This window comes from Bos grunniens, chromosome 6 (assembly GCF_055505025.1).
Source record: "Bos grunniens cultivar Pamir isolate PY7600 chromosome 6, Bosgru_T2T1.0, whole genome shotgun sequence".
Taxonomy (NCBI): domain Eukaryota; kingdom Metazoa; phylum Chordata; class Mammalia; order Artiodactyla; family Bovidae; genus Bos; species Bos grunniens.
The window spans coordinates 62,725,838-62,750,197 of NC_141170.1; the positions used below are offsets into that span (position 1 = coordinate 62,725,838).

The window sequence follows — 24,360 nt, forward strand, 5'->3', positions numbered from 1 at the left end:
CATTTTTATTTGCTGGCAAACCATAGCAACACTTTATTCAAAATATTTCAAAAGCAAGAAGGTAATTATTTAGAAATCAAATAATTCAATCACATTTATTTGAAAGTAAAGTGAGTCAAAAATACATATACTCTGTAATACTTTTAATAGTTTATACTTTAAAAACTTATTTCCAGATAATTTCAGAGAAATTACATCATTTCCTATGATCAGTAATAGATTGCACTCTCAAGTCTATTGCATTGACTGAAGAAACAGAAGATACAATGTAACATAAAGGTGTCTATAATGCAAGAGTTTTTATATATTTTGTTTTTATGTTAAATGAGAGTTGACATTTCAGAATATTAGAGCATAATTTAGCCACAAAATGATGTACTATTACACTAACAATATACTGATCATGAATGAGGCTACGCTCCAAAATGACTTATAACAAATATTTTTAAAGTGTCATGCAAAACAATTATTTGACAATATAAAGAGTTTTCTCTGTGAAGTCTTGAACATTTCCTTAGTTTTATCTGAGATACAGAGGCCCTCTTGTGGTGGCATCTAGGCATTTGCAGTGACTGTTTTTTAAGTTTCAACTTGTCCGGCACAGACATGGGCTTTTCAAGTGGATTAAGTCCTGGGTCATTTAAAATTTTTGAGGTCTTTAGAATGTATAAAAATGGCCAAAAAGATGTCTACAAATAATATAATATAGTTCATTTAAACTTTTTAGCACACCTACTAAAATGAAATATAAATCTGCTCTTTAAAATGAGAGAAAAGATCAAAAATACTAATTAACAGTGTATTATTGGGTGTGTAGTCTATCAACAGAACCAAATTTAAAGGTGTACAATATTCAGCTTTCAGGGGAGTCAGTTTATCTCTGTGATTTTGGCATGACTGTTTCTGGTAACACAAATGAGTAAAACTCAATATTTAGTTCCTCTGGGTCAAATGTTCCTCTTTCCCAATTGTCCCAATTCCCTGCCTCAATTCCTGATACCACCCTACCTAGTCTTGTGAACAGATGAATTGTCTCAAAAGACTATAAACTAAGATAAAAAAATCTTTTATATCTAGCACAGCACACAGCCTGCTCTGTTTTCTTTTTTCCTCCTGTGTTACTCTAGGGTCTGTGCTAACCATGAAAAATCATAATTGAGAGAGTACTTTGAGCACGAATTATACAGAATGGGCAGTGTCCTTCAGCTTCCCTGTATGTAAACATCACTTGAGATATTCACTGAGAGTATAGATTCTTCAGGTCTGTAGCTGAAATTTCTGACTTAGGGGACTGAGTTGTGGTCCTGTGAAACTGAATTTTAATGCCCATTCCAGATTTTTTTTAGGTCCATTTCTCTACAAGACTAATTCTTAGCTTTGGCTGTAGAATCAACTGAAGGACTTTAAAATTCTGATTCCTAGGACTCACTCAAGATTACTTCAATCAGGATTTCTCAGAATGGGTCCAGGCACCTCCTGCTGATTCTAACATGCAACTAATTTGAGAACTACTAGATTAGAGCACAGAAGCATGGATGTGCTAGCCCAAACAGCCTAGGACCACCAGGTACCCACTTAAAGTTCAACAAAGTTGGGCTGATTGTCTCATTGCAATGAGGGAGATTGCACACTGAAGGAACAGTGGTGTCTCATTGAGGAAAGGCAAAGACAGGGTTATTTTAGGTCATGGGTATAGGGTGGAGTTGAGTGTTTTGATAGACTCAAAGCAAAACAGCTTGTATAAAGAGATCAACATCAGGTCTGCACTGAAAAGGGCACCTAGAGTCCTGTTTCCTTGGAAACACTAACGTTGAGACAGAGGGGCAATGCTGTATCCAGAAACCCTTTATCAGAGGCTCTGCACTCAGGTTGTCAATCAAGACCATTTTTCTGTGTCAAAGTGACTTACATCCTCCAGGCAAGAGAGGGATATTTCCTTCTTACTGATATGATTTCAAACAGCAAAGTTTCTGATAGTCTGTGATTTTGGATAACAAAGTTTTTCTGTATGTAAGAAAGCAGCAGTCACTCAAAGAGGACACTTTACAGCTGCAGTATATTTAGTGAAGAAATATTGAATCCTGGTAACTTTGCAATTGGTTTCATCTGTGTCAGTTATTCCAGCTTGATGAATGACAGCAGAGTCTGATCTAAATTTTACCTTTTCAGACAGAACATTGGCTCCAGCTCTGTTGCTTCCAGAAGGAAGATGGCACAGGAAGAGGGCCCAAGCATGACAGTGTATAGATATGATTCATGCATTAATTCAGCAGAGACTTGTTGAGCCCCTACTACGTGCTGGGACCTGTGCAGGGTACTGGAAATTCCACAATGAACAAAACTCAGTCTCTTCCGTCAAGAAACTTACAGACTCGTAGAAAAAACAGATACATAGGCAAATACAACGGGGTATAAGTGTGGTAACTAGACCTAAGTCTAGGCTGCCAAGGACAACTAACTGAGTCTTGGTGGTTCAGGGGACTGGAAAAAGTTTACCCTAGGTTATGGAAGAGAGAGGGCTATGGAGGGGAAGGGGGCAAGGGAGTCAAGGGCAAAATGTTGGAAGCAGAGGAAAAAGGACTTTGAAAACAGAATCATCTAGGCTCTGATCCAGGTTCTACCAGACTGGGTATCACTGTAACCCTGAACCGCAGTTTTCTCATCTGTAAAATAAGGATACCAAAACAGAGACACATTCAGTAAGTGCCAGACAAGAGTACTGAGTAACAAAATTACATCAGTGAACAAAAGAGACAAGCTCCCTCACCCTTGAATAACATGCACTAAGGTGGAGGTTTACAAAAATAATAACTATAATTGAAGTATAAAGTATTTAGTATATTGGCTAATAAATGCAGAGTGGAGAAAACTGAAAGTGCCAGTGGAGAACATGAGAGAGAATGGCAAGTGGAGGTTTAAGGATGTGAAGTCAGTCAAAAACCTGTGACATAGTCCAGGGGCATACTGATGAGGTTAGGGACAAGAAGCTAGCTTGACTAAGCTACACGGGAATCCGAGATCTGCGTCAGCCACTATTTCGACCTCACTTGATACTTCCCTTTCTTCTGAACTACTGTTTTTTTAAATTCAGGGAACCCATGTGCCTTAGATGAAGTCTTCATTCTGTACACAGCAATGATGCCCAAGACCTCATTGCTAAATGGCCTTGTTTTGCAGCCACTGTTTTCAAGGGCTCTCTATATGTCTAAATAGCTAGTTATGGTAGTATGGCTCCAACTATTGGTGATTACTGATATTTACTGCAAATATCCCAGTATTTGGGCATCACCAGTCTGTGTTAGGTCAATATGCAATATTATCCTAATCTGTCAGTCTCTTAACTCTAAGAGAACATTTAACTAACTGAGCTGGGACACATATCAATAATCATAACCCATCCTACCTCCTGGCCCTTTTCCCATTCCCATCCTCAAAACTGGTATCTGTTTGTACCACTGATATGAATTAGAAATATTGTTTTTCAAAATGAGAAGTAGGAATAGAGAAAGTTTAGGAAAAAATAGATATATCCATTTCCCTTCTTTATTCTCCTTAGGTTAGTAGCAACATGATGTGGTAGGAGCCAAGCCAACAACCAACCTTTGGATCCTCTGTCACTCAACTGTGACATTAATCAAGGCACTCAATCTTTATAATCTTATTTCCTCTCTTGTAGAACTGGGCTGTGTACCTTCCTTTTAGGGCATTGGAAGAATTAAAGAAATAAATACTTGCAAAAGACTAAGCCAAAAGAGCCTGATTCATTACAGGCAATGAACAATATATTTATCTCATTCCTTGGTTCTTTTTTTTTTCCTTTAACCCATAAAGCATAACCCAGGGGACTGTCTCTTACTCTATTCTGTGCTCCTGGCATTAAACAGATTGCCTGACCCAGGGTTTGTATTCAGTAGTACATATATACTGAATAAATGGATTTAACATTTTTTCATTGAAAACTAGCTATATTTGCTAAGGTCTCTGACATCCTGGAATCTTCCCATTCCTGCTATATTATTTCGCTTCATATACTTTTTTTTTAACTGGCAATGACAATAGGATATGATCTATTCATTCGTAGAAGAAATATTGTAAAAGATTTAAGCTGATATCTCTTTTTTCCAATAGAGCAATTAAAGACAATCCAAAGGCTTACCTCTGATGTAGAATTTCATGTTATTCACCTCAGTGATTAATTTATATAAATTAATATGAATTTATATAAAAGTGATTGATCAATTAATAAATGTAATTAGAGGGAGGCGCCAAGATGGCGGAGGAGTAGGACGGGGAAAACACTTTCTCCCCCACAAATTCATCAAAAGAGCATTTAAACGTCGAGTAAATTCCACAAAACAACTTCTGAATGCCGGCAGAGGACATCAGGCACCCAGAAAAGCAACCCAACTCTTCGAAAGGAGGTAGGAAAAAATATTAAAGACAATAAAAGAGACAAAAGAGGGAGGGACGGAGTTCCGTCCCGGGAAGGGAGTCTTAAAAAGAGAGAAGTTTCCAAACACCAGGAAACCTTCTCACTGCCGAATCCGTGCCGAGCTTTGGAAGCACAGAGGGTAACATAACAGGGAGAAAAAATAAATAAACAATTAAAACTCGCAGATTGCGAGCCCTACAGTAACTCCCCCAGCGGAGAAACAGTGCAGACGCCTGCATCCGCCATTAGCAAGCAGGGGCTGGGCAGGGAGGCGCGGCGCGGGCTGCATCGCTGAGAGTAAGAATCTGGCCTGAATACCCTGAGCACTATCTGAGCGAAATAATTTGGGCTAGCAAACCAGACTGTGGGATATCTACCATGCGAAAAGCCAGCCCTAACCTAAGACACCGCCAGCCCGCGCACGGAACAAAGGACTAAACAGAGATAGCCGGCTGCAGACCTGTCACCCTCCGGTGACAGGCAGCCAGATCCGGAAGGGGGCAATCGCAGCCCCAGAGAGACATTATCTATAAAACTGGCTTCTTTGCTAACTAAAACTTATTGGGGGTCTGGACGGTCAACAACTGCCTGAGAAGGTGCGCCGGTTTTACATCCAGATAATCGAGTGGCAGGGAGGCGATAAGTCGCAGCATTGGCGCTCGCCAAACACCTCATCACCTGAGCTGCTCGGACCTGGGAAGAGCACAAAACGCAGGCCCAACTGAGTCTGCGCCTCTGAGGACTACCTGAGTGCCTGAACCTGAGCGGCTTGGACCTGGGAGGTGCATGCAACCCAGGCCCAGCCTCGGATTGTTCCCGGCGGAACAACCTAGAGCCCGAGCAGTGTGGGCAGGGAGGCTACACGCGCCGTGAGTGGGGGCAGAACCAGTGTGGCTGAGGCACTGCGGGCGCACGCCAGTGTCATTTGTTTGCAGCATCCCTCCCTCCCTCCCCACAGCGCGACTGAACAAAGAGAAGAAATACAGCTCCACCCACCAGAACACCGACACAAGCTTCCCTAACCAGGAAACCTTGACAAGCCACCTATACAAACCCACACACAGCGAGGAAACGCCACAATAAAGAGAACTCCACAAACTGCCAGAATACAGAAAGGACACCCCAAACTCAGCAATTTAAACAAGATGAAGAGACAGAGGAATACCCAGCAGATAAAGGAACAGGGTAAATGCCCACCAAACCAAACAAAAGAGGAAGAGATAGGGAATCTACCTGATAAAGAATTCCAAATAATGATAGTGAAATTGATTCAAAATCTTGAAATTAAAATGGAATCACAGATAAATAGCCTGGAGACAAGGATTGAGAAGATGCAAGAAAGGTTTAACAAGGACCTAGAAGAAGTAAAAAAGAGTCAATATATAATGAATAATGCAATAAATGAAATTAAAAACACTCTGGAGGCAACAAATAGTAGAATAACAGAGGCAAGAGATAGGATTAGTGAATTAGAAGATAGAATGGTAGAAATAAATGAATCAGAGAGGATAAAAGAAAAACGAATTAAAAGAAATGAGGACAATCTCAGAGACCTCCAGGACAATATTAAACGCTACAACATTCGAATCATAGGGGTTCCAGAAGAAGAAGACAAAAAGAAAGACCATGAGAAAGTACTTGAGGAGATAATAGTTGAAAACTTCCCTAAAATGGGGAAGGAAATAATCACCCAAGTCCAAGAAACCCAGAGAGTCCCAAACAGGATAAACCCAAGGAGAAACACCCCCAGACACATATTAATCAAATTAACAAAGATCAAACACAAAGAGCAAATATTAAAAGCAGCAAGGGAAAAACAACAAATAACACACAAGGGAATTCCCATAAGGATAACAGCTGATCTTTCAATAGAAACTCTTCAAGCCAGGAGGGAATGGCAAGACATACCTAAAATGATGAAAGAAAATAACCTACAGCCCAGATTATTGTACCCAGCAAGGATCTCATTTAAGTATGAAGGAGAAATCAAAAGCTTTTCAGACAAGCAAAAGCTGAGAGAATTCTGCACCACCAAACCAGCTCTCCAACAAATACTAAAGGATATTCTCTAGACAGGAAACACAAAAATGGTGTATAAACTCGAACCCAAAACAATAAAGTAAATGGCAACGGGATCATACTTATCAGTAATTACCTTAAACGTAAATGGGTTGAATGCCCCAACCAAAAGACAAAGACTGGCTGAATGGGTACAAAAACAAGACCCCTACATATGTTGTCTACAAGAGACCCACCTCAAAACAGGGGACACATACAGACTGAAAGTGAAGGGCTGGAAAAAGATTTTCCATGCAAATAGGGACCAAAAGAAAGCAGGAGTCACAATACTCGTATCAGATAAGTTAGACTTTAAAACAAAGGCTGTGAAAAGAGACAAAGAAGGTCACTACATAATGATCAAAGGATCAATCCAAGAAGAAGATATAACAATTATAAATATATATGCACCCAACACGGGAGCACCGCAGTATGTAAGACAAATGCTAACAAGTATGAAAGGAGAAATTAACAATAACCCAATAATAGTGGGAGACTTTAATACCCCACTCACACCTATGGATAGATCAACTAAACAGAAAATTAACAAGGAAACACAAACTTTAAACGATACAATAGACCAGTTAGACCTAATTGATAGCTATAGGACATTTCATCCCAAAACAATGAATTTCACCTTTTTCTCAAGCGCACATGGAAAAAAAAAAAAAAAACAGCTTACTTGAAAAAAAAAAAAGCATTTCAATGAAATAGCAGTAAATAGAAATTATGATTCCTCTTTCTATGAAATGTCAAACATTAGAAAAAATAAAATAAAATAAAATTGTATGTGTGAAAGCAAAAAAAAAAAAAAAAAAAGAACACTGGAGTGGGTTGCCATTTCCTTCTCCAATGCAGAAAAGTGAAAAGTGAAAGTGAAGTCACTCAGTCGTGTCTGACCCTTAGCAACCCCATGGACTGCAGCCTACCAGGCTCCTCTGTCCGTGGGATTTTCCAGGCAAGAGTACTGGAGTGGGTTGCCATTGCCTAGCCTCATTAAAAAGTTTATAATAGTAACTTTAACAATATATTTTATTTAACCCAATATCCAAAATATCATAATTTCAACATGTAAATCAAATTAAAATGATTAATAAGATATTTTACAAGCTCTTTTGTCCCTACTAAGTCTTTGAAATCCAGAGTGTATTTTATACTTAGAGCATGTCTCAATTCAGATCCTAAATTTTCATTGGAAATACTTAACCTGTGTCTAGATTTATAAGCATTTACAGTTGAAAAAAATTGAGTCACATACCCAGATCATCCCAAATATACCTAAAAGATTTCAATGATGGAACTGAGAAAAAAAAAAAGAAAAAAAAGAAGAAATAAATGTAATTAATCAAAGCCATTAATTTATATAAATTATATAAAATTACTTTATATAAATTACTAATTTATATAAATATACTTAAATATGCTATTTTCCTATGAATCTTCATAACCTGACAATTAGAATATAAATGGCAACTTAGCAATGTGTATCAAGAGCCTTAAAATTGTTCCTAGTAAGTAATCCCATTTCCAAAAATGTATCCTAATGAAATAATTTATATACACATGTAGAAAATGATCATGCATCATTTTTTGAAAAGAAAATTATCTGAATATCCAACAAGAGAAGAAAGGATAAATGAATTAGGGTAACCAATTATAGTCCTCTTAATTAAATGCTTAGAAGAAATTAATATATATGTTCACCAACAGATATTTACAGAAAGTTAATAAAAACCCTGTTCATGAGAGGTACAAACTGGAATCTACTGAAATGCCTAGTTACAGTGAAATGGATATGTAACTTATAGTAGCTTCATATAATGGAATAGTATTTATTAATGAGAAGTAGCAAACTATTGTCACACAAACAACATGAATTAATTTCAACAAAGTAAATTTGAATTCAAAAGCCAGATATAAAAATATATATACTGTATTATTCCACTTTTTAATTTTTTTAATGGATAATACTAAAATTAAATTATGCTATGACTGTAAAGTGAGATAGTTATTAAAACCTTTAAAGATATTGGAAAATGCTCATAATTTAATAAAAGACAATAACATTTAAAACTATATATAATATATGATCCCCATTCTGCAAAAAAAAAAAAAGAAAAGTTACTGTGAGAAATATCAGTCAGGATCTCAATAGGAAATATATGACACACTCAAATTAGGATAATTAGAGGAGGCTTTGTCTTAAAAGCCTGGGCAGGGTGTGGGGGACCACAAGGGGAAGTGATGCAATAGAGTTGTTACTACCCCAGACCTGATGAGACATGAGCAGGAGAGGCTCCCAGTGCCAGGAGAGAGCTGTTCACAGAGGAGAGGGTCAGTGGCCCTTGGGTGAAGATGCAGCCTGGCTGCAGTGAATTCAAGGGAGGAAGAAAGGGAACATCCAACTCATTCTCCATCCTCCCAGCTTCCCACTGGGGCTCCCCGTTAACCTTGAAGCCAAAGTGCCATGGCTGTGGCCCTTACCGGTCAGCCCACCAGGTAGAGTACAGGCTGCACAGGGGAGGGTGTGGGCGTGGCACACATGCCCTCTGATTGCTGAAGGGAGAGGAGGGGTTACAGAGAAGACCCACTTTGTTCTTTATGTACCTATTATTATACTGTTGCAATAATATACAAGTTTTTTAATTCTAGGGGGAAATGTGTGTCAGAGTGTGTGAAGAGATGTGAGCCTGTGAGGTTATGAATGTAAAGGAATTTATGTGTGTGTGTGAGACACAGTGCAGGTGGGTATGGGTGAGTGTGGATGTGAAGGTATACAGGTAATGTGAGATGGTGTATTTGTCGGTGTATCTGTGGGGTATGCGTGTTAATGAGCGTGTGTATGTATGAGTTGTGGGAGGGAGGTGTGGGGTGTGCATGTTAATGAGCATGTGTATGTATGAGTTGTGGGAGGGAGGTGTGGGGTGTGCATGTTAATGAGCGTGTGTATGTATGAGTTGTGGGAGGGAGGTGTGGATGCATTTGTGAAAGCATGTGTGTGAGAGTGCACAAGTGGATCCAAGGCGGTATGTGTGTAAGGTTGTCTATGGTGGGGAGTTGTATGTGAAAAAGTGTGTTAGTGTGGGAGGCTGTTTGTGTGTGAGAGTGTGTGAATGCATGTGAGAACGTACAGGTGGATGAGAGTCTCTGTTCCTGTAAGGGGCAGACATGTTTGTGACAGGTGTGTGGGAGGGGACGTGTGCATTTATATGAGTGAGTATCCTTGTTGGGGTGTGAGGACAGAGAGAGGGTGTGTGAGACGTGTATGAGTGAGAAGGAGGCGGGTAAGACTCTATGTGTGAAGAGGTTTGTGTGTATTAGCGTGTGTGTGTGCATATGCATGCACATAGGTGTATTTATATATTGATACATCTGTATACATAGAAGTAAAAACGTTTCCTTCAAGAAACATTTCCTTCAAGAAAATAGAAAACTGGAACAAAATATTTTCATAATAGTGATCTCTAGTGGTGGAGTAAGAGGCAAATCTAATTTTCTTGACTCTTCTGTTATTTTGTAGTCAAAAAAAACGATGAACATTTCAGTCTGTTTCCTTCATTCCCAGAGCACATGGGAAATATTGTACTTTTCTGGAAACAGGTAAAAATAATAAAAATTCTTGACTGTTATAAGGTTTCTTGATAGCAATGTGTTTGAAAATTGGACTTCTCTCTTTCTTAACATATAACCATACAGATATCTTAAGTCTCTGGTTAATTTATAGAATGGGATCCTGTCTTTAAATATGAGAAGCATATAAATGTGTAATTTTTCATACAACTTCATTAATTTTCAGCTGTTCCCATAATCGAAACTAGTAGTTATTGGTATTTGCCATCCAAGGCCCTATGGTCTTCCATCAATGGATTGGCGTTACGAATCTAATGAACCATCATGTCACACTGCTTTAGGAGCTAAAGTGCTTTAGGGTTACCAAAGCCTCAAAGTGTAAACACAGATGTTAACAGGGATTATCAATGATAGAGCGGCTTAGGTAATTATTACTGTTTTTTCTTTTAGTTTTTTCCTTTTTAAGGCAGTTGAAAAAAAAAACAGTGATCCTATAGGGCTTATGTAAGAAGGTTTCTGTCAAACTGGTTTAGTAGCAGGTTGTTTTCCTAAGTCTGGGCAAAAGACACCACTATTCCATCATCTCTCTGCTGCTTCACTTCACTAACAATAAAATATGAGGCTTTCCAGATTCTAGGCTGTATCTCACTAAAAATTTGTGGCACTCAATGGCTGGAGTGTTAGTCTATTTTTAATTTATTTCAACCTTGGCTGTTTTTTTAAAGTGATTTTCTATCATCAACATTAGGCCTCTGCAGCCTAATTTATTTTGCATTGTTACCTGTGGGCTCCACAGTATACCTAGAATGTGAATTAGCTACTTGGAGTTCTGAGTTACTAGTTTACTTTTATGTAGATAATAATAAAAATGAATAATAAAAGGAATATATTATATCATATATATATATATGATATACAGAATTTATACAGAATTTATTTCCTTTACACTTAACATGCTACCTCAGCTATTAAAATATACACAGGGCAAACTCTATTACAAATGCTATTAAGTTTGGCTTAAGACAATCTTACTTCCAGAACATACACTACTGAACCCTGAGCAAGGACTCAAACCCGCAGATGCCTTTTATGGTCTGATTAGTGCTTCTCTGCTTGTCTCAATATTGCATCTATCAAACAGTTCACTTCAAACAACATTACTGGGAAACTGCTAGTAAAATGTTAATGGAAACCATCTTCAAACCATCTACGACCCTTTTTCTAGGGCTAAAGCAAGAGCAGTGGGGCTTAATTCGGCCACCTCAGACCACTGCTGTGGTTCAGTGAACACTTTATTTTCCCACTTGAATTTGAGCTCTTCTGCAAGATCATTCCTGCCGATCTTGCGGAGATGGCGAGCCAGGAGGCGAAGTTTGTCAGTGGAATTTGGGAGTGATCTTTTCCAAAAACAAAGAAGTTCATGGGTCTGTTCTGTGAGATCATCAGGATTCTTCAGTTTGATGAGCTGAATGGTGCTGCGGCGAAGAGGGAGTGAGGAGGAGAGACACAGGGCATTCTCCTCTGAGAGCTCATCCGCCAGCCAGTAGAGCAAGTTGTCCCACAGGGCTTCTGCCAGGCACACGGGGGACACTCAGAGTTAGAACCCTTTCCTGGGGAGTGTGCTCATCCAACCCTCCACCTGTTCACAGGAAACCTACTCAGTCTCTGGTTTGGCCTCTCGGCAGCAGAAAGATATCGGCCCACCCAGAACAGCTGAGAGCCTTTGGGATCTTCTTCTGAGGGAACCACCTATTGCAGAGGGTTAGAAATGCTTCTCCAATGTTAACTTCCATGAGATCAAGGAGGGCTTGTTAACATGGTGCTCATGTCCCCACCCTGGATAGTCTAAATAAGACTAGGATATGGGCAAAACTTAGCATTTTTAATAAGCACCCAGATGACACTGATGCTGAGGTCCCCAACCACATTTGGATAGTACTATGTTAAAATACATTTTTAGGTTCAAAAAATACTTCTCTTAATTCGTGCTAACCTAATACATAAACTATAGCAGCAGTTAGGCAATCCTCACACCCCAGTCCCCCAACTACAGACACACACACACACACACACACACACACATAAACTCACCAAGATCCACTCTCCAAAGATGAGTTCTATAGAAGATCCATTGCACGTCCTTCCCTTGGTTTCTGGACTATTTAGAACCATAAACATCTCTGAATATGTCCTATATGTTCAGCTTACCCTTTCCCTTACCCTGTGACTCCTGCTACCACTTAAATGTATGATTCTAATTTTCTATTGTTGTTGTTACTTATTTTATTGTGTAGCCCTCACTCTCAGAAAACCCCTTGGACCCCACCATCTCTCTCCTTCCTCATGTAACTTCTAACCTGCATCACAGCCACTTTCTCCCACTCATTCAAAAGTCTGCACCAGTTTCCCTGGTTTGGTGTCAGAAAAGAGCTCTCTGTCTGCCACCTTTTACTTTATTCTATCTACCTCCTCACATAGATTGCACCTGCTTTTACACTATAAATCATACCACTGTTCTGTGAAAGCTACTCAGGAAATGGAGCCAACACATCCGTCCTCTCCACTGTCACTTTACCAACATTCCACTTCCTTCCTGCAATATATTCATTTTAATGCCCATGCCACATGGATAAGCCTTCTTCTCCCTGACTGCATCATCTGTCTCTTGCCGTTGGCAGGCCCCGTCATCAGCAATCCTGTTGATAACTATTTGCACCTCTGACCTCCTCATTTCTAAATCTTGTCAACATCACTGACCTGTGTGATGACTCCATATTAGAAACTGACTTTCATGGCCAATCCTTACATTTCATCACCAGCCAGAATTATTCTGTCTCCTTGGCTTCACCTGCTCTGTATTATTGTTAACCACTGCCCCCTAAACCTACACAGCTTTTATTCCTTTGCTCCTACTTAATATGCTTCTTGCCCCATTGCTAATACAGCAAGTCCTTTGATGCTCACACCATTCCGTCTGCCTCTGAACACATACTACCATAACAATCAGCTCTATATGTCAATAATGGGTTTGCATCCTCCTTAAAATCTGCTGTCCTCTTTAGCTTTCAATGTTCTCAATTTGTCAGCCATCAATTCTGTCTTACTTACATGGCAGTCAACTACTGGGATATCCCAGGTTATAAAAGAAACAGAATGTGATCCTCAAGTTCTATGTTTTGCACACATTTTAAGTCTTTAGCAGCTTACAAATTCATTAAAAAGTCTGTTTCCCATTTAAAATTTTCCGCAGCAGTGTCAATCAAGTCTCAATCTCACTCTTACTGTGTTTCACTTAGCCAGTGGCTCTTCCTCCTAACTTTCCACAAAGCCATTTGACCTGAGTTCTCATAATCTCACTTTCATTTCAAAATCACTTTCTTATAGAATCTCACTCCACCATGCTTGATGGGTGCCATCCCCACAGTGTTTTTCATCAAATAATTTCCCTTCACACCATTCCCTTAACCACTCTTCCATCAGATTCTTTCCAGGCTTCCCACAAGTACTCTCAGGCTTTCCTTTCCCTTGTTTCTCCTACTGTTTCTAGCTCCCAGGCTTGCTCTCTCCCTCCTTTTCCATAAAACCTTTTCGTGCCTAACGTAAATTTGATGCCTTAAATCCATCAATATTAATGCTTTCCTAGGCCCTTGCTTTGGGGTTATATAACCTCTTTTAAAAAAATTAATTTTATTTAAGTATAGTTGATTTACAATGATGTGTTAATTTCTACTGTGCAGCAAAGTGACTCAGATATATATACATTATTTTTCATATTCTTTTCCATATAGTTTATCACAGGATATTGATATCCTCTTTTAAAACTCTGTTTAAGCTTTTCTTTCCAATCTTTCTAGAGCCCTCCTAGATAATACTTATAGCAACTGATTCTTAGTCTGCATCTTCTCCAGCTTCCACATAGCATTTTACTCCTTCCCTTGGGTTCCATGGCCTGCCCTGGTGTTCCTCTTTTCTCTCTCTTCCCTCTGTGCTGACTTTCCTCCTCCTAATTGTGCTGAATTACTGCTTCCTAGCTCAGGCCCCTTCTATTTCTGCCCCTCCCCTCGAAATTCACCAACTGCCGTAACCATCTCCTCTATGTGAATTATCCCAGATCTAGCGTATCTTCATCTTTAACTCTGTTTTCCTAAATCCTGGTACAGGCACACCTTGTTTTCTTGTGCTTTGCTTTATTGCCCTTCATGGATACTGCACTGTTTGTTGTCGTTGTTTGAAAATTGAAGATTTGTGGCAACTCTGGGTCAAGCAAATCTATGAGTGCCATTTTTCCAACATCTTTGCTCACTTTGTGTCTCTGTGTCACATTTTGGTCATTCTCACAGTATTTCAAATGTTTTCATTATTTTATTTGGTATGGTGATCTGTGATCCATGATCATTGATGTTACTATTGTAAAAAGATTATGACTCGCTGAAGGTTCAGAAAATGGTCAGCATGTTTTTTTAGCAGTGAAGTATTTTTAATGTATGTACATTAGTTTCTAGACGTAACTCTGTTGCACAATTAGACTACAATATAATGTAAATGTAACTTTTATATGTACTGCTGCTGCTGCTGCTAAGTCACTTCAGTCATGTCCAACTCTGTGTGACCCCATAGAAGGCAGCCCGCCAGGCTCCCCCCTCCCTGGGATTCTCCAGGCAAGAACACTGGAGTGGGTTGCCATTTCCTTCTCCAATGCATGAAAGTGAAAAGTGAAAGTCAAGTTGCTCAGTCGCGTCCGACACTTAGCGACCCCATGGACTGCGGCCCACCAGGCTCCTCCGTTCATGGGCTTTCCCAGGCAAGAGTGCTGGAGTGGGGTGCCATTGCCCTCTCTGTTATATGTACTAGGACACCCAAAAATTCATGTGACTTTATCATGATATTTGCTTTATTGTGATGGTTTGAAACCAAACCCACATTCATCTGCAATATTCATCTCCTGGTTATCTTTACCAGTTTATAGTACAGCCAATTTAAATTCCACATTACTAAAATTGAAATAAACTTTAGTTTTTCCCTCCCTCTGCCTGATCCTTTACTCTATTCACTATCTTAGTAAATGGGACCACTCCAAGGAAATGGCAACCCACTACAGTATTCTTGCCTGGAAAATCCCATGGACGAAAGAGCCTGGTAGGCTAGAGTCCACGGGGTCGCAAAGAGTCGGACACGACTGAGTGACTTCACTTCACTTTACAGCTTAGTATTACTAATACACATAAGATTATCCCAGTTTCTCAAAGCTTATTATATCTTATCACTTATACTCAAGTTCTATTGGCTGTAACTGTAATCATACCTCAGATGTTTCTCCCACTTCATAGTCTTATGGATTCAATCATGTCCTACCTCTTTTTTCTGGAAAATTTTAAGAACCAGGGTTATAACTCATACCCCTGCTATCAGTGTAGTCTCCTACACAACTAACAAATAGAAGTTTTCAAAGTCTAATCTGATCTTGTTCATTCCTTGTTAATACATCTCTTGTGGCCTCCTTCATTGTCTAAACTTCTCAACTTAGCATTTAAGGCTGTTTATAACTGTATCCTGCTCTAACCTCATCTACCATCATCCTGCAGCAGCTCAGATGGCATTGGCCATGCAAGACCACATTGTATAGCAGTTTAGGACTCCCTGGTACACTTAAGAAAGATCCCTATACCCTTGTCCTCTCTGGTGGTTGTTACCAGAGGGAGTGGGAGAGCTTTTATTTGAACACCAAGTTCTTCAAAGTTAACATTATCACCCTGCTTGGTTTTCATCTACTACTATTGTTGTTTCAGTAGGGATTTTTTGTTTGGTTTTGGGGGTTTGGGCTTTCGTGTTTTCTTTTTGCTCTATATCCTGATCTCACTGAAAAATATAAATTTTATTGCCTCTGAAAGAGTGTATAATGCTAAGGTTTATGCCCATCCTACCTACTTATAATTTAATTCAGCAGCTTGTAAAGTTTTTATACACTTCCACAAAGAAAACCCCTAAACGAAATGTTATGCCATCAGTTGGGAGACTGACACAATAGTCAAGACATATTCACTGATATCTTTTGAAGACCTATAAATTGTCACAATAGTAATTGTTAGCATCACAAAATGAGTTGTTTCGGAGACTAAAATAGAATAAAAGTGTCAAATTCTGAAATATGTGTCATTGTTATGTAGCTGAATTAGACATAACCGCAGTCAAATTTTATATTTCTCTTGTGGTTTCATACCTCTATATATACCTCTATTTAAGATCTATTTTAAGATTCAAAACCTAATAGTCAACATTTAAGAACAAACCATAGTAGTTTGTTGACCAAATAAAGCAATTACTAGTTCCCTTAGTTAAACAGTACTTAGAAGAATTCATATTTCTTATAGACTTTACTAAAAGTGTAACTACATCTCCATGTAAGAATTTTGTTCCTATGTGCATGACTTATAAAGGAAAACTTATTTATTCGGCTGATAAGAAATGATTATTTAGCAAATTATTGTTAATAGCAAAGTTCTCTGTTTGTCCTAAGATTCACATAAAATATAAAATATAAGAAGAAAAGAGCACCATCATAATGAGGACACAGCAAATATTTCTTACCGAGTGGATCTGTAGAAATTCTTTTGGTACTCTGTGGACGGTTGATTAATTTTTCATGCTTTGGGGAGAAAGGGACACAGAATAAGCAGAAGAAATCATTAATTTGTGAACAAGCTACACATTAAAGTCCTTCTGAACTTCACCCCTGTTTGGGAAAAGTCCTGAATTGCATGCCTTGCAAAATCACATTGTGTATTTTTGTCTGCATGCTCAGCAGTTGCTTTCCCAAGATAAGGCAACATATATTAACACAAATCTTTCAGAAAATTTAAATTAGGAATACGCATATAAATATTATTATAGCAGTTTAATTAACTCTGAATAAACACTTTCTAAACTAAAATTTAAAACTGTTAATACAGCTAACAAAGAGCAAGCTACCTCTATGATACAAACATAATATTTAGTAAAAGCCCCTGCGGACCAGGCACCTTGCTCAACACTCAGCATCAGGCCTGGTACCTGGTGGGTATTCAAACATTAGTTTTTGTGAATAAATGAGTGAATCAATGTGCAGACATAATGCTAAAAACAACCAAGTCTTTAAGCCAATATTATTCTGAATCAATATTTTGTCAAGAAGAAATCAAATATATAATCATTACCTTTCTACACTGTCCACAGAATGGTTTGTTTTCAGTTAATATAGAATCAGGAAAAATAGCACAAGAGAGTAAGTTAAAATATATGTTTGAAAACCTGTTCAGTGCTCTGGACAGTTTATTTCCATCCTCAGCCTCAGCTCTGAAACATGATTTAATAAAATGCACACATACACACACACACACACCTCAGAAAACTGTACACAGATATTCATAGCAACTTTATTTGTAATAGCTAAGGTGAATGGCTAAAAAAACTATTGAACGTCCACAAGGTGGGATACAATTAAACAATAAAGAGGATAAGTCATTGATAAATGCAACACCTTGCATGAACTTCAGAGTTGTGCTGAGTGAAAAAAATTCAGTCTCGAAAGGTCATATACTCTGATTCCATTTATACCACATTGTTGAACTTACAGAATTACAAAGATATAGAATAGATGGGTGATTTCCAGGGGTTAGGATGGTGGTAGAAGATTATAAAAAGATATCACAAGGTAGGTCTTTGTAATGCTAGAACAGTTGTATATCTTGAATGCAGTGGTTACACAAATCTACACATCTGATAAAACAGTAACAGTACTATATACACGTGTTTAATTGATGTCAACTTCCTGGCTTTGATATTTTGCTATAGTTATGTAAGGTGTAACCACTGAGGAAAACTGGGTGAGAATATCTAGCACCTCTCTGTACTATATTTAGCAACTTCCTGTAAATCTATAATTATTTCAAAATAAAACTGATTTTTTAAAAAGTCTTCTCATAGCAATGATACAAGAATGATGTAGAACTCTATATTAATGTATTGTAAACTGCTTCATTAAAAGCACTAATTTATTAAATCAGAATATAATATTTTGTAGGTATTCTTGTCATGTATACTACATAGACATGTATATAAAATATCCATTAAGGCATGCAAGCAAGATGGTGGCATAGAAAGCTCCTGATCTAAAAATAGATTAAAGATCTGAATGTAAGATCTGAAATCATAAAAATCCTAGACAAAAACATAGGCAGTAACATTGTGGATCTCACTTCAAAGGCAAGGGAAAAGTAAAAATAAGCAAATTGGACTACATAAATTAAAAAAAAAACAACTTCTGAAGAGTTAAGGCAAACTGTTATCAAAATGAAATAGCAACCTACTGAATGGGAGAAGATATTATTTATCTATGGGGTTAATATCTAAAATACATTTTAAAAACTCACATAACTCAATAACAAATAATTTTAAAATGGACAGGGAATCTGAACAGACACTTTGCCAAGAAGACATAGAGATGGCTAACAGGCATGGAAAGATGTTCAACACTACTAATTATTAGGGAAATGTCAATCAAAATTACAATGAGATATTACTTGCAGAATGGCTATTATTGAAAAGAGAAAAAATAACAAATGTTAGAGAGGACAGGAGAAAAGAAAACACTCATTGTTGTGGGACTGTAAATTGGTGCAGCCACTATGGAAAACAGTATGGATGTTCTTCAAAAATTAAGAATAGAACTAACCATATTTCCACTTCTTGGTATTTATATGAATAATATAAAAACACTAAGTTGAAAAGATAGATGCACCCTTCAGTTCAGTTCAGTTCAGTTCAGTCACTCAGTCGTGTCCGACTCTTTGTGACCCCATGAATCGCAGCACGCCAGGCCTCCCTGTCCATCACAAACTCCCGGAGTTCACTTAAATTCACGTCCATTGAGTCAGTGATGCCATCCAGCCATCTCATCTTCCGTCGTCCCCTTCTCCTTCTGCCTCCATTCCCTCCCAGCATCAGAGTCTTTTCCAATGAGTCAACTCTTATGTTTATTGCAATATATTACAGTTGTCAGATATGGAAAAAACCTGTGTCCATCGATAGGTGAATGGATAAAGAAGATACATTATATATACATATATAGATATATGTATATATATATACCCGAGGCTTCCCAGGTGGCTCTAGTAGTAAATAACTTGCCTGCCAGTGCAGGAGAGATAAGAGACAACAGTTTCGATCTCTGGGTCAGGAATATCCCCTGGAGGAGGGCACGACAACCCACTCCAGTGTTCTTGCCTGGAGAATCCCCATGGACAGAAGAGGCTGGTGGGCTATAGTCCATGGGGTCGCAAAAAGTTGGACATGACTGAGTGACTTAGCATGCACAAATATATACAGTGAAATACTGTGCTGTGTGCTTAGACACTTAGTTGTGTCTAACTCTTTGAGACCCCTTGGACTGTAGCCCACCAGGCTCCTCTGTCTGTGGGGATTCTCTAGGCAAGAATACTGGAGTGGATTCCCATGCCCTCCTCCAGGGGATCTTCCCAACCCAAGGATCGAACCCAGGTCTCCCACATTGCATGCAGATTCTTTACCATCCAAGCCACCAGGGAAACCCAAGAACAGAGTGAAATACTACTCAGCCATAAAAAAGAATGAAATTCTCCCACTTGTGACAACTTGGATGAATTTCAAAGGTATTATGCTAAGTGAAATAAATCAGATGGAGAAAGACAAATACCATATGATTTCATTTATATGTCCAATCTCAAAAGAAAAACCCAAAGGAATAAATAAAATAAACCCAAAGCAAACTCAGATCCAGGTATCAGAATTGTGGTTTCTAGAGGAGAAGGGGGCTGGAGGGGTTAGTGAAATGGGTGATGGAGGTGAACTGTACAAAGACGAATGGTAACTAGACTTGTAGTGGTGATCACTGTGTAATGTATACACATATTGAATTCTAATGCTGTACACCTGAAATTTAAAAAAAAAAACTTACAATAAGAAGTTTTAATGGGAGGAGATTAAGAATCAACATAAGAAAAATATAAATCCAAGAGTACTGATACTGTAGTATTTCAAAAGAAGTGCACAGATTTTTGAGGCATTAACTTTGCACTTAATCGTCTCCAAAAAAATTGAGAAATGCCAGTTTAAATCATGCAGCAGATTCTGTCGTTCCCACCAATGGACATATGGCCTGGACTGAGTCTAGGACAAGAGGTACACATTGGATTTTTTCTTTATTGTGTGTAAACAATTTACCACCCACCCCTCCAGTCATTCTTTCTTCACAGATGGCTCGAAGCAACTTGATGCACTGAAAGTGATTCTGGTGGTCAAGTATGTGTATTTTTTGAAATATGTGAAAATTCAAGCCATGTTCTTTATCTGGAACCCAACTGCAGAAGCAGTGAATTGTGGATGCATGGGAAATCTTGGGTCTTTTATACTTCCAGGCAGTATGCTGGTCTCCCATATATTCTCATCATTCAGGGATTTTCAAACACCCTTCTTATTCCTTCCCTCCCCTTCTTTCTTTCTTTTTTCTTTTCATTCCATTTTTTTTTTTTCTGTGCACTATTTTTGCCTTGCATACCACCTTTAAAATGTCACTGGTGCTCAGGGTCAGCTCCAAGCCAAGCAGGGAAGCCAGTGCTTGTCCTACAGTGTCCGCTCCCACAGATTCTGTGTCTACACAGGGTTATCTGGATGCCTTCATTGGCAGGATTGACTCTGATTTTTCCCTACTTATCTCTCTTCTCTTCTTCACATCAACAAATGCTATTCTGTTGCATCCCCTAAGGGTCAACTATTTGCTAGAGAAAGTTTGTTATTCCTCTCAGGTAACTTGCTCTTACATTAATACTGTAGACTTTATTTTGCCAAATAAACTTTCTAAAATGCCACTTTCAATATGTTACTTCTCAGTAAGGCTGTCTAGCAAATCTAAACCTGACTCTCAAGTTTTCAGTTTTACACACATACCTTGTAGAAGGGTGCAGTAGGGTTTATGCGGCAGTTTTTTCTTCACTATATGCCATCAGTATACAAGTATAAATAATTCAAATATATACAACTATGTCTTGTTACAACACAGCTCTCATTGACTTGGAAGTGTTTTTAAAAGATTGGAACTAAAAACAGTCACTTACACCTGGAAGGGGTATTGTGTCTTGAGTCTTACAGGCCCCTGCTTTTAAGTCTATTGTTTCCATGTTCCTTAAGTACAACCCCATTACTGAATTTTTAAAACGTAGGAAACATTTTTAATTGAGCTTATACCAACTTGGTCTTTTGTGTGCAACAACAAAAATATTAACTTGAGCACATCCTTTATTTTATCCAACATTATTTTTAGTGATGCACCTAAAAGTTTCCCTTCATTGTATCTTTTCACCACTCCAGAAACCAGCCATGATCAGTCTGGGCTCTGCGTATTAGACTATCATCTCTTTGAGGGCCAATAAAGTACCTTGTTCCTATATTAATTCTTTACCATGCTTTATATGGTATTGACACGTACACATAGGGTAGTAAGAACTATTTAACTTATGTGATACTTTCTCTTGACTTGAATGATCTCTTCCTTCATATCCTACCATGTTTTCAAGACCACTGATCATTTCCACCTCTTTTATCAACTACTCTGGTTCCTGGTTTCTTATTTGAGAATTTATGTACCATCAGTCAATTTATCTCTTAATGTCTTGTGCTGTCATCAATGCCACTCATACCATTACTTGTATATGTTTGTTTTCCCTCCCCAGTTAGACTTTTGGTAATTTTTGTATCCTTTTATTGTCAATAAAATAATTACTTTTATTACCATAATAATATTTCCCCTCATGGTAAAGTTTTGACTTCAAATAATTGTCAGGTTGGCTACTCAAATGAACTTATTGTTGGGTGATTTATGGAACATTGAAGATACCTGTTTCCTGTCCAGGTTAGGGCCCATTGCAGATAGTCTTCACTTTCCTTCCCTAGCCTCTCAAGGGCCTTTGCAAATACCTCTTTTATTTTATGTCCAGAATCCCCTGAAATGCATCCAGGTATAATATCAACTTGAACAGAATGCCAAGAGCTCATCTCCTATTGAGATCTTGACAAGGACTCTTCCATCCTTTGACATGGAAACCACCATGTCAAAAAAGCTGAGTTAGGCTATCAAAACAAAATGACCAGACTGATTACATCAGATAGTGTGCCACACAAAATTTAAATTTTCAACAAAATACATATCTCCTTCTTAGGTCTTACACAGAAATTAAAGTCCCAAAACACAGACAATACCATCCTCTACCCCTTTTCTGATTCATCAGTCTTAGCCAAGTCAACCATATTCACACACCCTGTAAGAGTCTGGTCCCCTGCACAGCTTCTTTAGCAGTTGCTGCGTGAAATCATGTTTCAGAAATAGCACCGCTCCTTTGGCAGACACCTCCAGAACTACAGAATTCCAGCTCTGAGTCCCATGAGCCACACAGCACAGCACATACTCAATATTCCTGGGAGCTAGCTGGTCACACAAGAAAGAGCAAAGCACCTCGAGATTTAGAAATAACTGAAAGCCCAGAAACAAATGTAGCTACTGCGAGATTCCTTACAGAAGGCTTGCAGCTTCTCTTACTCCTGCAAGAGCCTTTATCACCAATTCTCATATGTGAGGGCATTTTCCAAACAAAAGTTACTTCCTCAAACAAAATTATTTAACAGTTAGTTACAACTCATATTGAGGTCATTAACCACAGACCATAGCAGGACATTAGTGTAAGTGAGGACAGTGTGTAGACAGAAAATAAGGAAACAAAAGATTCTATGATTTCAGCTTCTTCAGGGTCTCAGCCAATCTCCACTGCTTGACCAGAATCCGTTAGACATAAATGGCTGACCTTCCTTCACAACAATTGCTTTTCTTTACCTGCCTGACTAGGTCAGCCAACATCTGTCTCTGTCATCTTTGCAATCTCCTTTGCCTTCTCCTTCTTGCACCTTTTGGTCACTCTGCCCTTGACTCCATTGATTTTGAAAATAATTCAGAGTGCTTTTCCCAAGGCTTTCCACCTGTGTTTTGTTGGAAGAATTTATTGCCCATTTCCTACAGCCTGATCCTATTATGTCATATGCTTTTCTGTGCACGCCAGTGCGAGGCACAATAGCCTCCTGCACCTCACTGATGACTGGAAACAGAAACTGCTCGAAATGTTCCTCAGGCTGCAGCACTTCCACTTTCTCTGGTTCCTCTAGTTCCATGATGCCCAAGAGCTGTCTTTCTTTGCTTCTTCAGAACCACAGAATGGATATGAGCACAGAAGCCGTGAAACATGGAGACCCAGAGGCCAACTGGAGCTCTCAGTGTCATGATCTCTTTCCCTACAGGACAGTGCCTCTGTTGAAATAAATCTGTAGGCCCAAGAAGAATCCACACTCCTTCCCAGGATGCCACATCAGCAAAGCAAAACGTAGAAAACATTCATGTCCTCATAAATGTTCTGCTTGACCAGACATGCAGTGTATCCAGTCGGCCAGTCCATAAAGGCCAAGCCCAGTCCAGCCTTCTCACGCCCATCAAGGGTGACTTTGTGGCCCCAGCGAATCGGATATTTTCTATTTGTCTCATTCTTGCTCTTTTTCTTATCTTATAAAGGTTTCTTACCTTTTGCCCCATTTTGTAGTTCTTTGAAAGGAGACTATCCACTTCATGAAGTCTTAAACAAAGTTTACTTGTATGACTTAAGCTGTCTTCTTTAACCATTGTTAAATTTCTTTACAGTTGTATATTGGTAGGTCCTATTGTATCATTTTCTGTGTTTTCTTTTATATCAGTGCTTCTATTTACCACAGGGTGACTACACCATACCCTCAAGCCTCAATTCTTCATAGCTTTGGGGATTCTCAGTGGACAATTATGAAGATTGTTATCACCACAAATTTAAAGTCTGTTGTTTCAGATGGGGACTGGGACTGCTCAACAAGATTTTTATATGTCTCTGAAGACCTCTTCCACCATTGCTTACAGAAATTATTGCACACATTTACCACTCTTTGCAAGACTTCTACCTCACCCTTGCCCAACACTCTCATCAAGGGGCTTTGTCTTCTACTCACTGAGAAAATAAGGCTGTGTTCTCAAACCATAGCATTCATGAAAATGAATCTTAAGAAAAAGGCAAAAATTAAGTTCATACTTTGAATTGGTCTCAGATAAGGCCAAATTTGTAACACAGATGGTTCTTATTCCGAAGTATGGTGGCTCCAGTTAGAAAAGCACCATTGAGTTGGACTTAACATCAGTTATCACCTAGCATTCCAAATGTATCCCAGCAGTG

General features: G+C 38.6%; 2 protein-coding genes across 14 annotated transcripts in view; one reads left to right on the plus strand and one right to left on the minus strand.

Moving 5' to 3' along the window:
• Window positions 1-24,360, plus strand: part of ARAP2 (ArfGAP with RhoGAP domain, ankyrin repeat and PH domain 2) — a 585,721-nt gene that overhangs the window by 251,388 nt on the left and 309,973 nt on the right. The window lies entirely within an intron of this gene.
• The window catches only part of DTHD1 (death domain containing 1), a 118,103-nt gene that overhangs the window by 13,318 nt on the left and 80,425 nt on the right, over window positions 1-24,360 (minus strand). The window contains exons 1-3 of one of the 3 annotated variants that reach the window (XR_015165504.1): window positions 12,818-13,081; window positions 12,152-12,218; window positions 11,492-11,629 (exon numbers count right to left, since the gene is read on the minus strand). Coding sequence is in view for 2 of the 3 variants with exons in the window: in XM_086406199.1 (XP_086262325.1) it covers window positions 11,268-11,629; window positions 16,646-16,703 (420 nt within the window). In the remaining variant the exon portion in view is untranslated. Of the gene's footprint in view, window positions 1-81; window positions 11,630-12,151; window positions 12,219-12,817; window positions 13,082-16,645; window positions 16,704-24,360 lie in introns of those variants that run through there. The other 2 variants (XM_086406199.1, XM_086406198.1) reach the window with 2 other exon arrangements.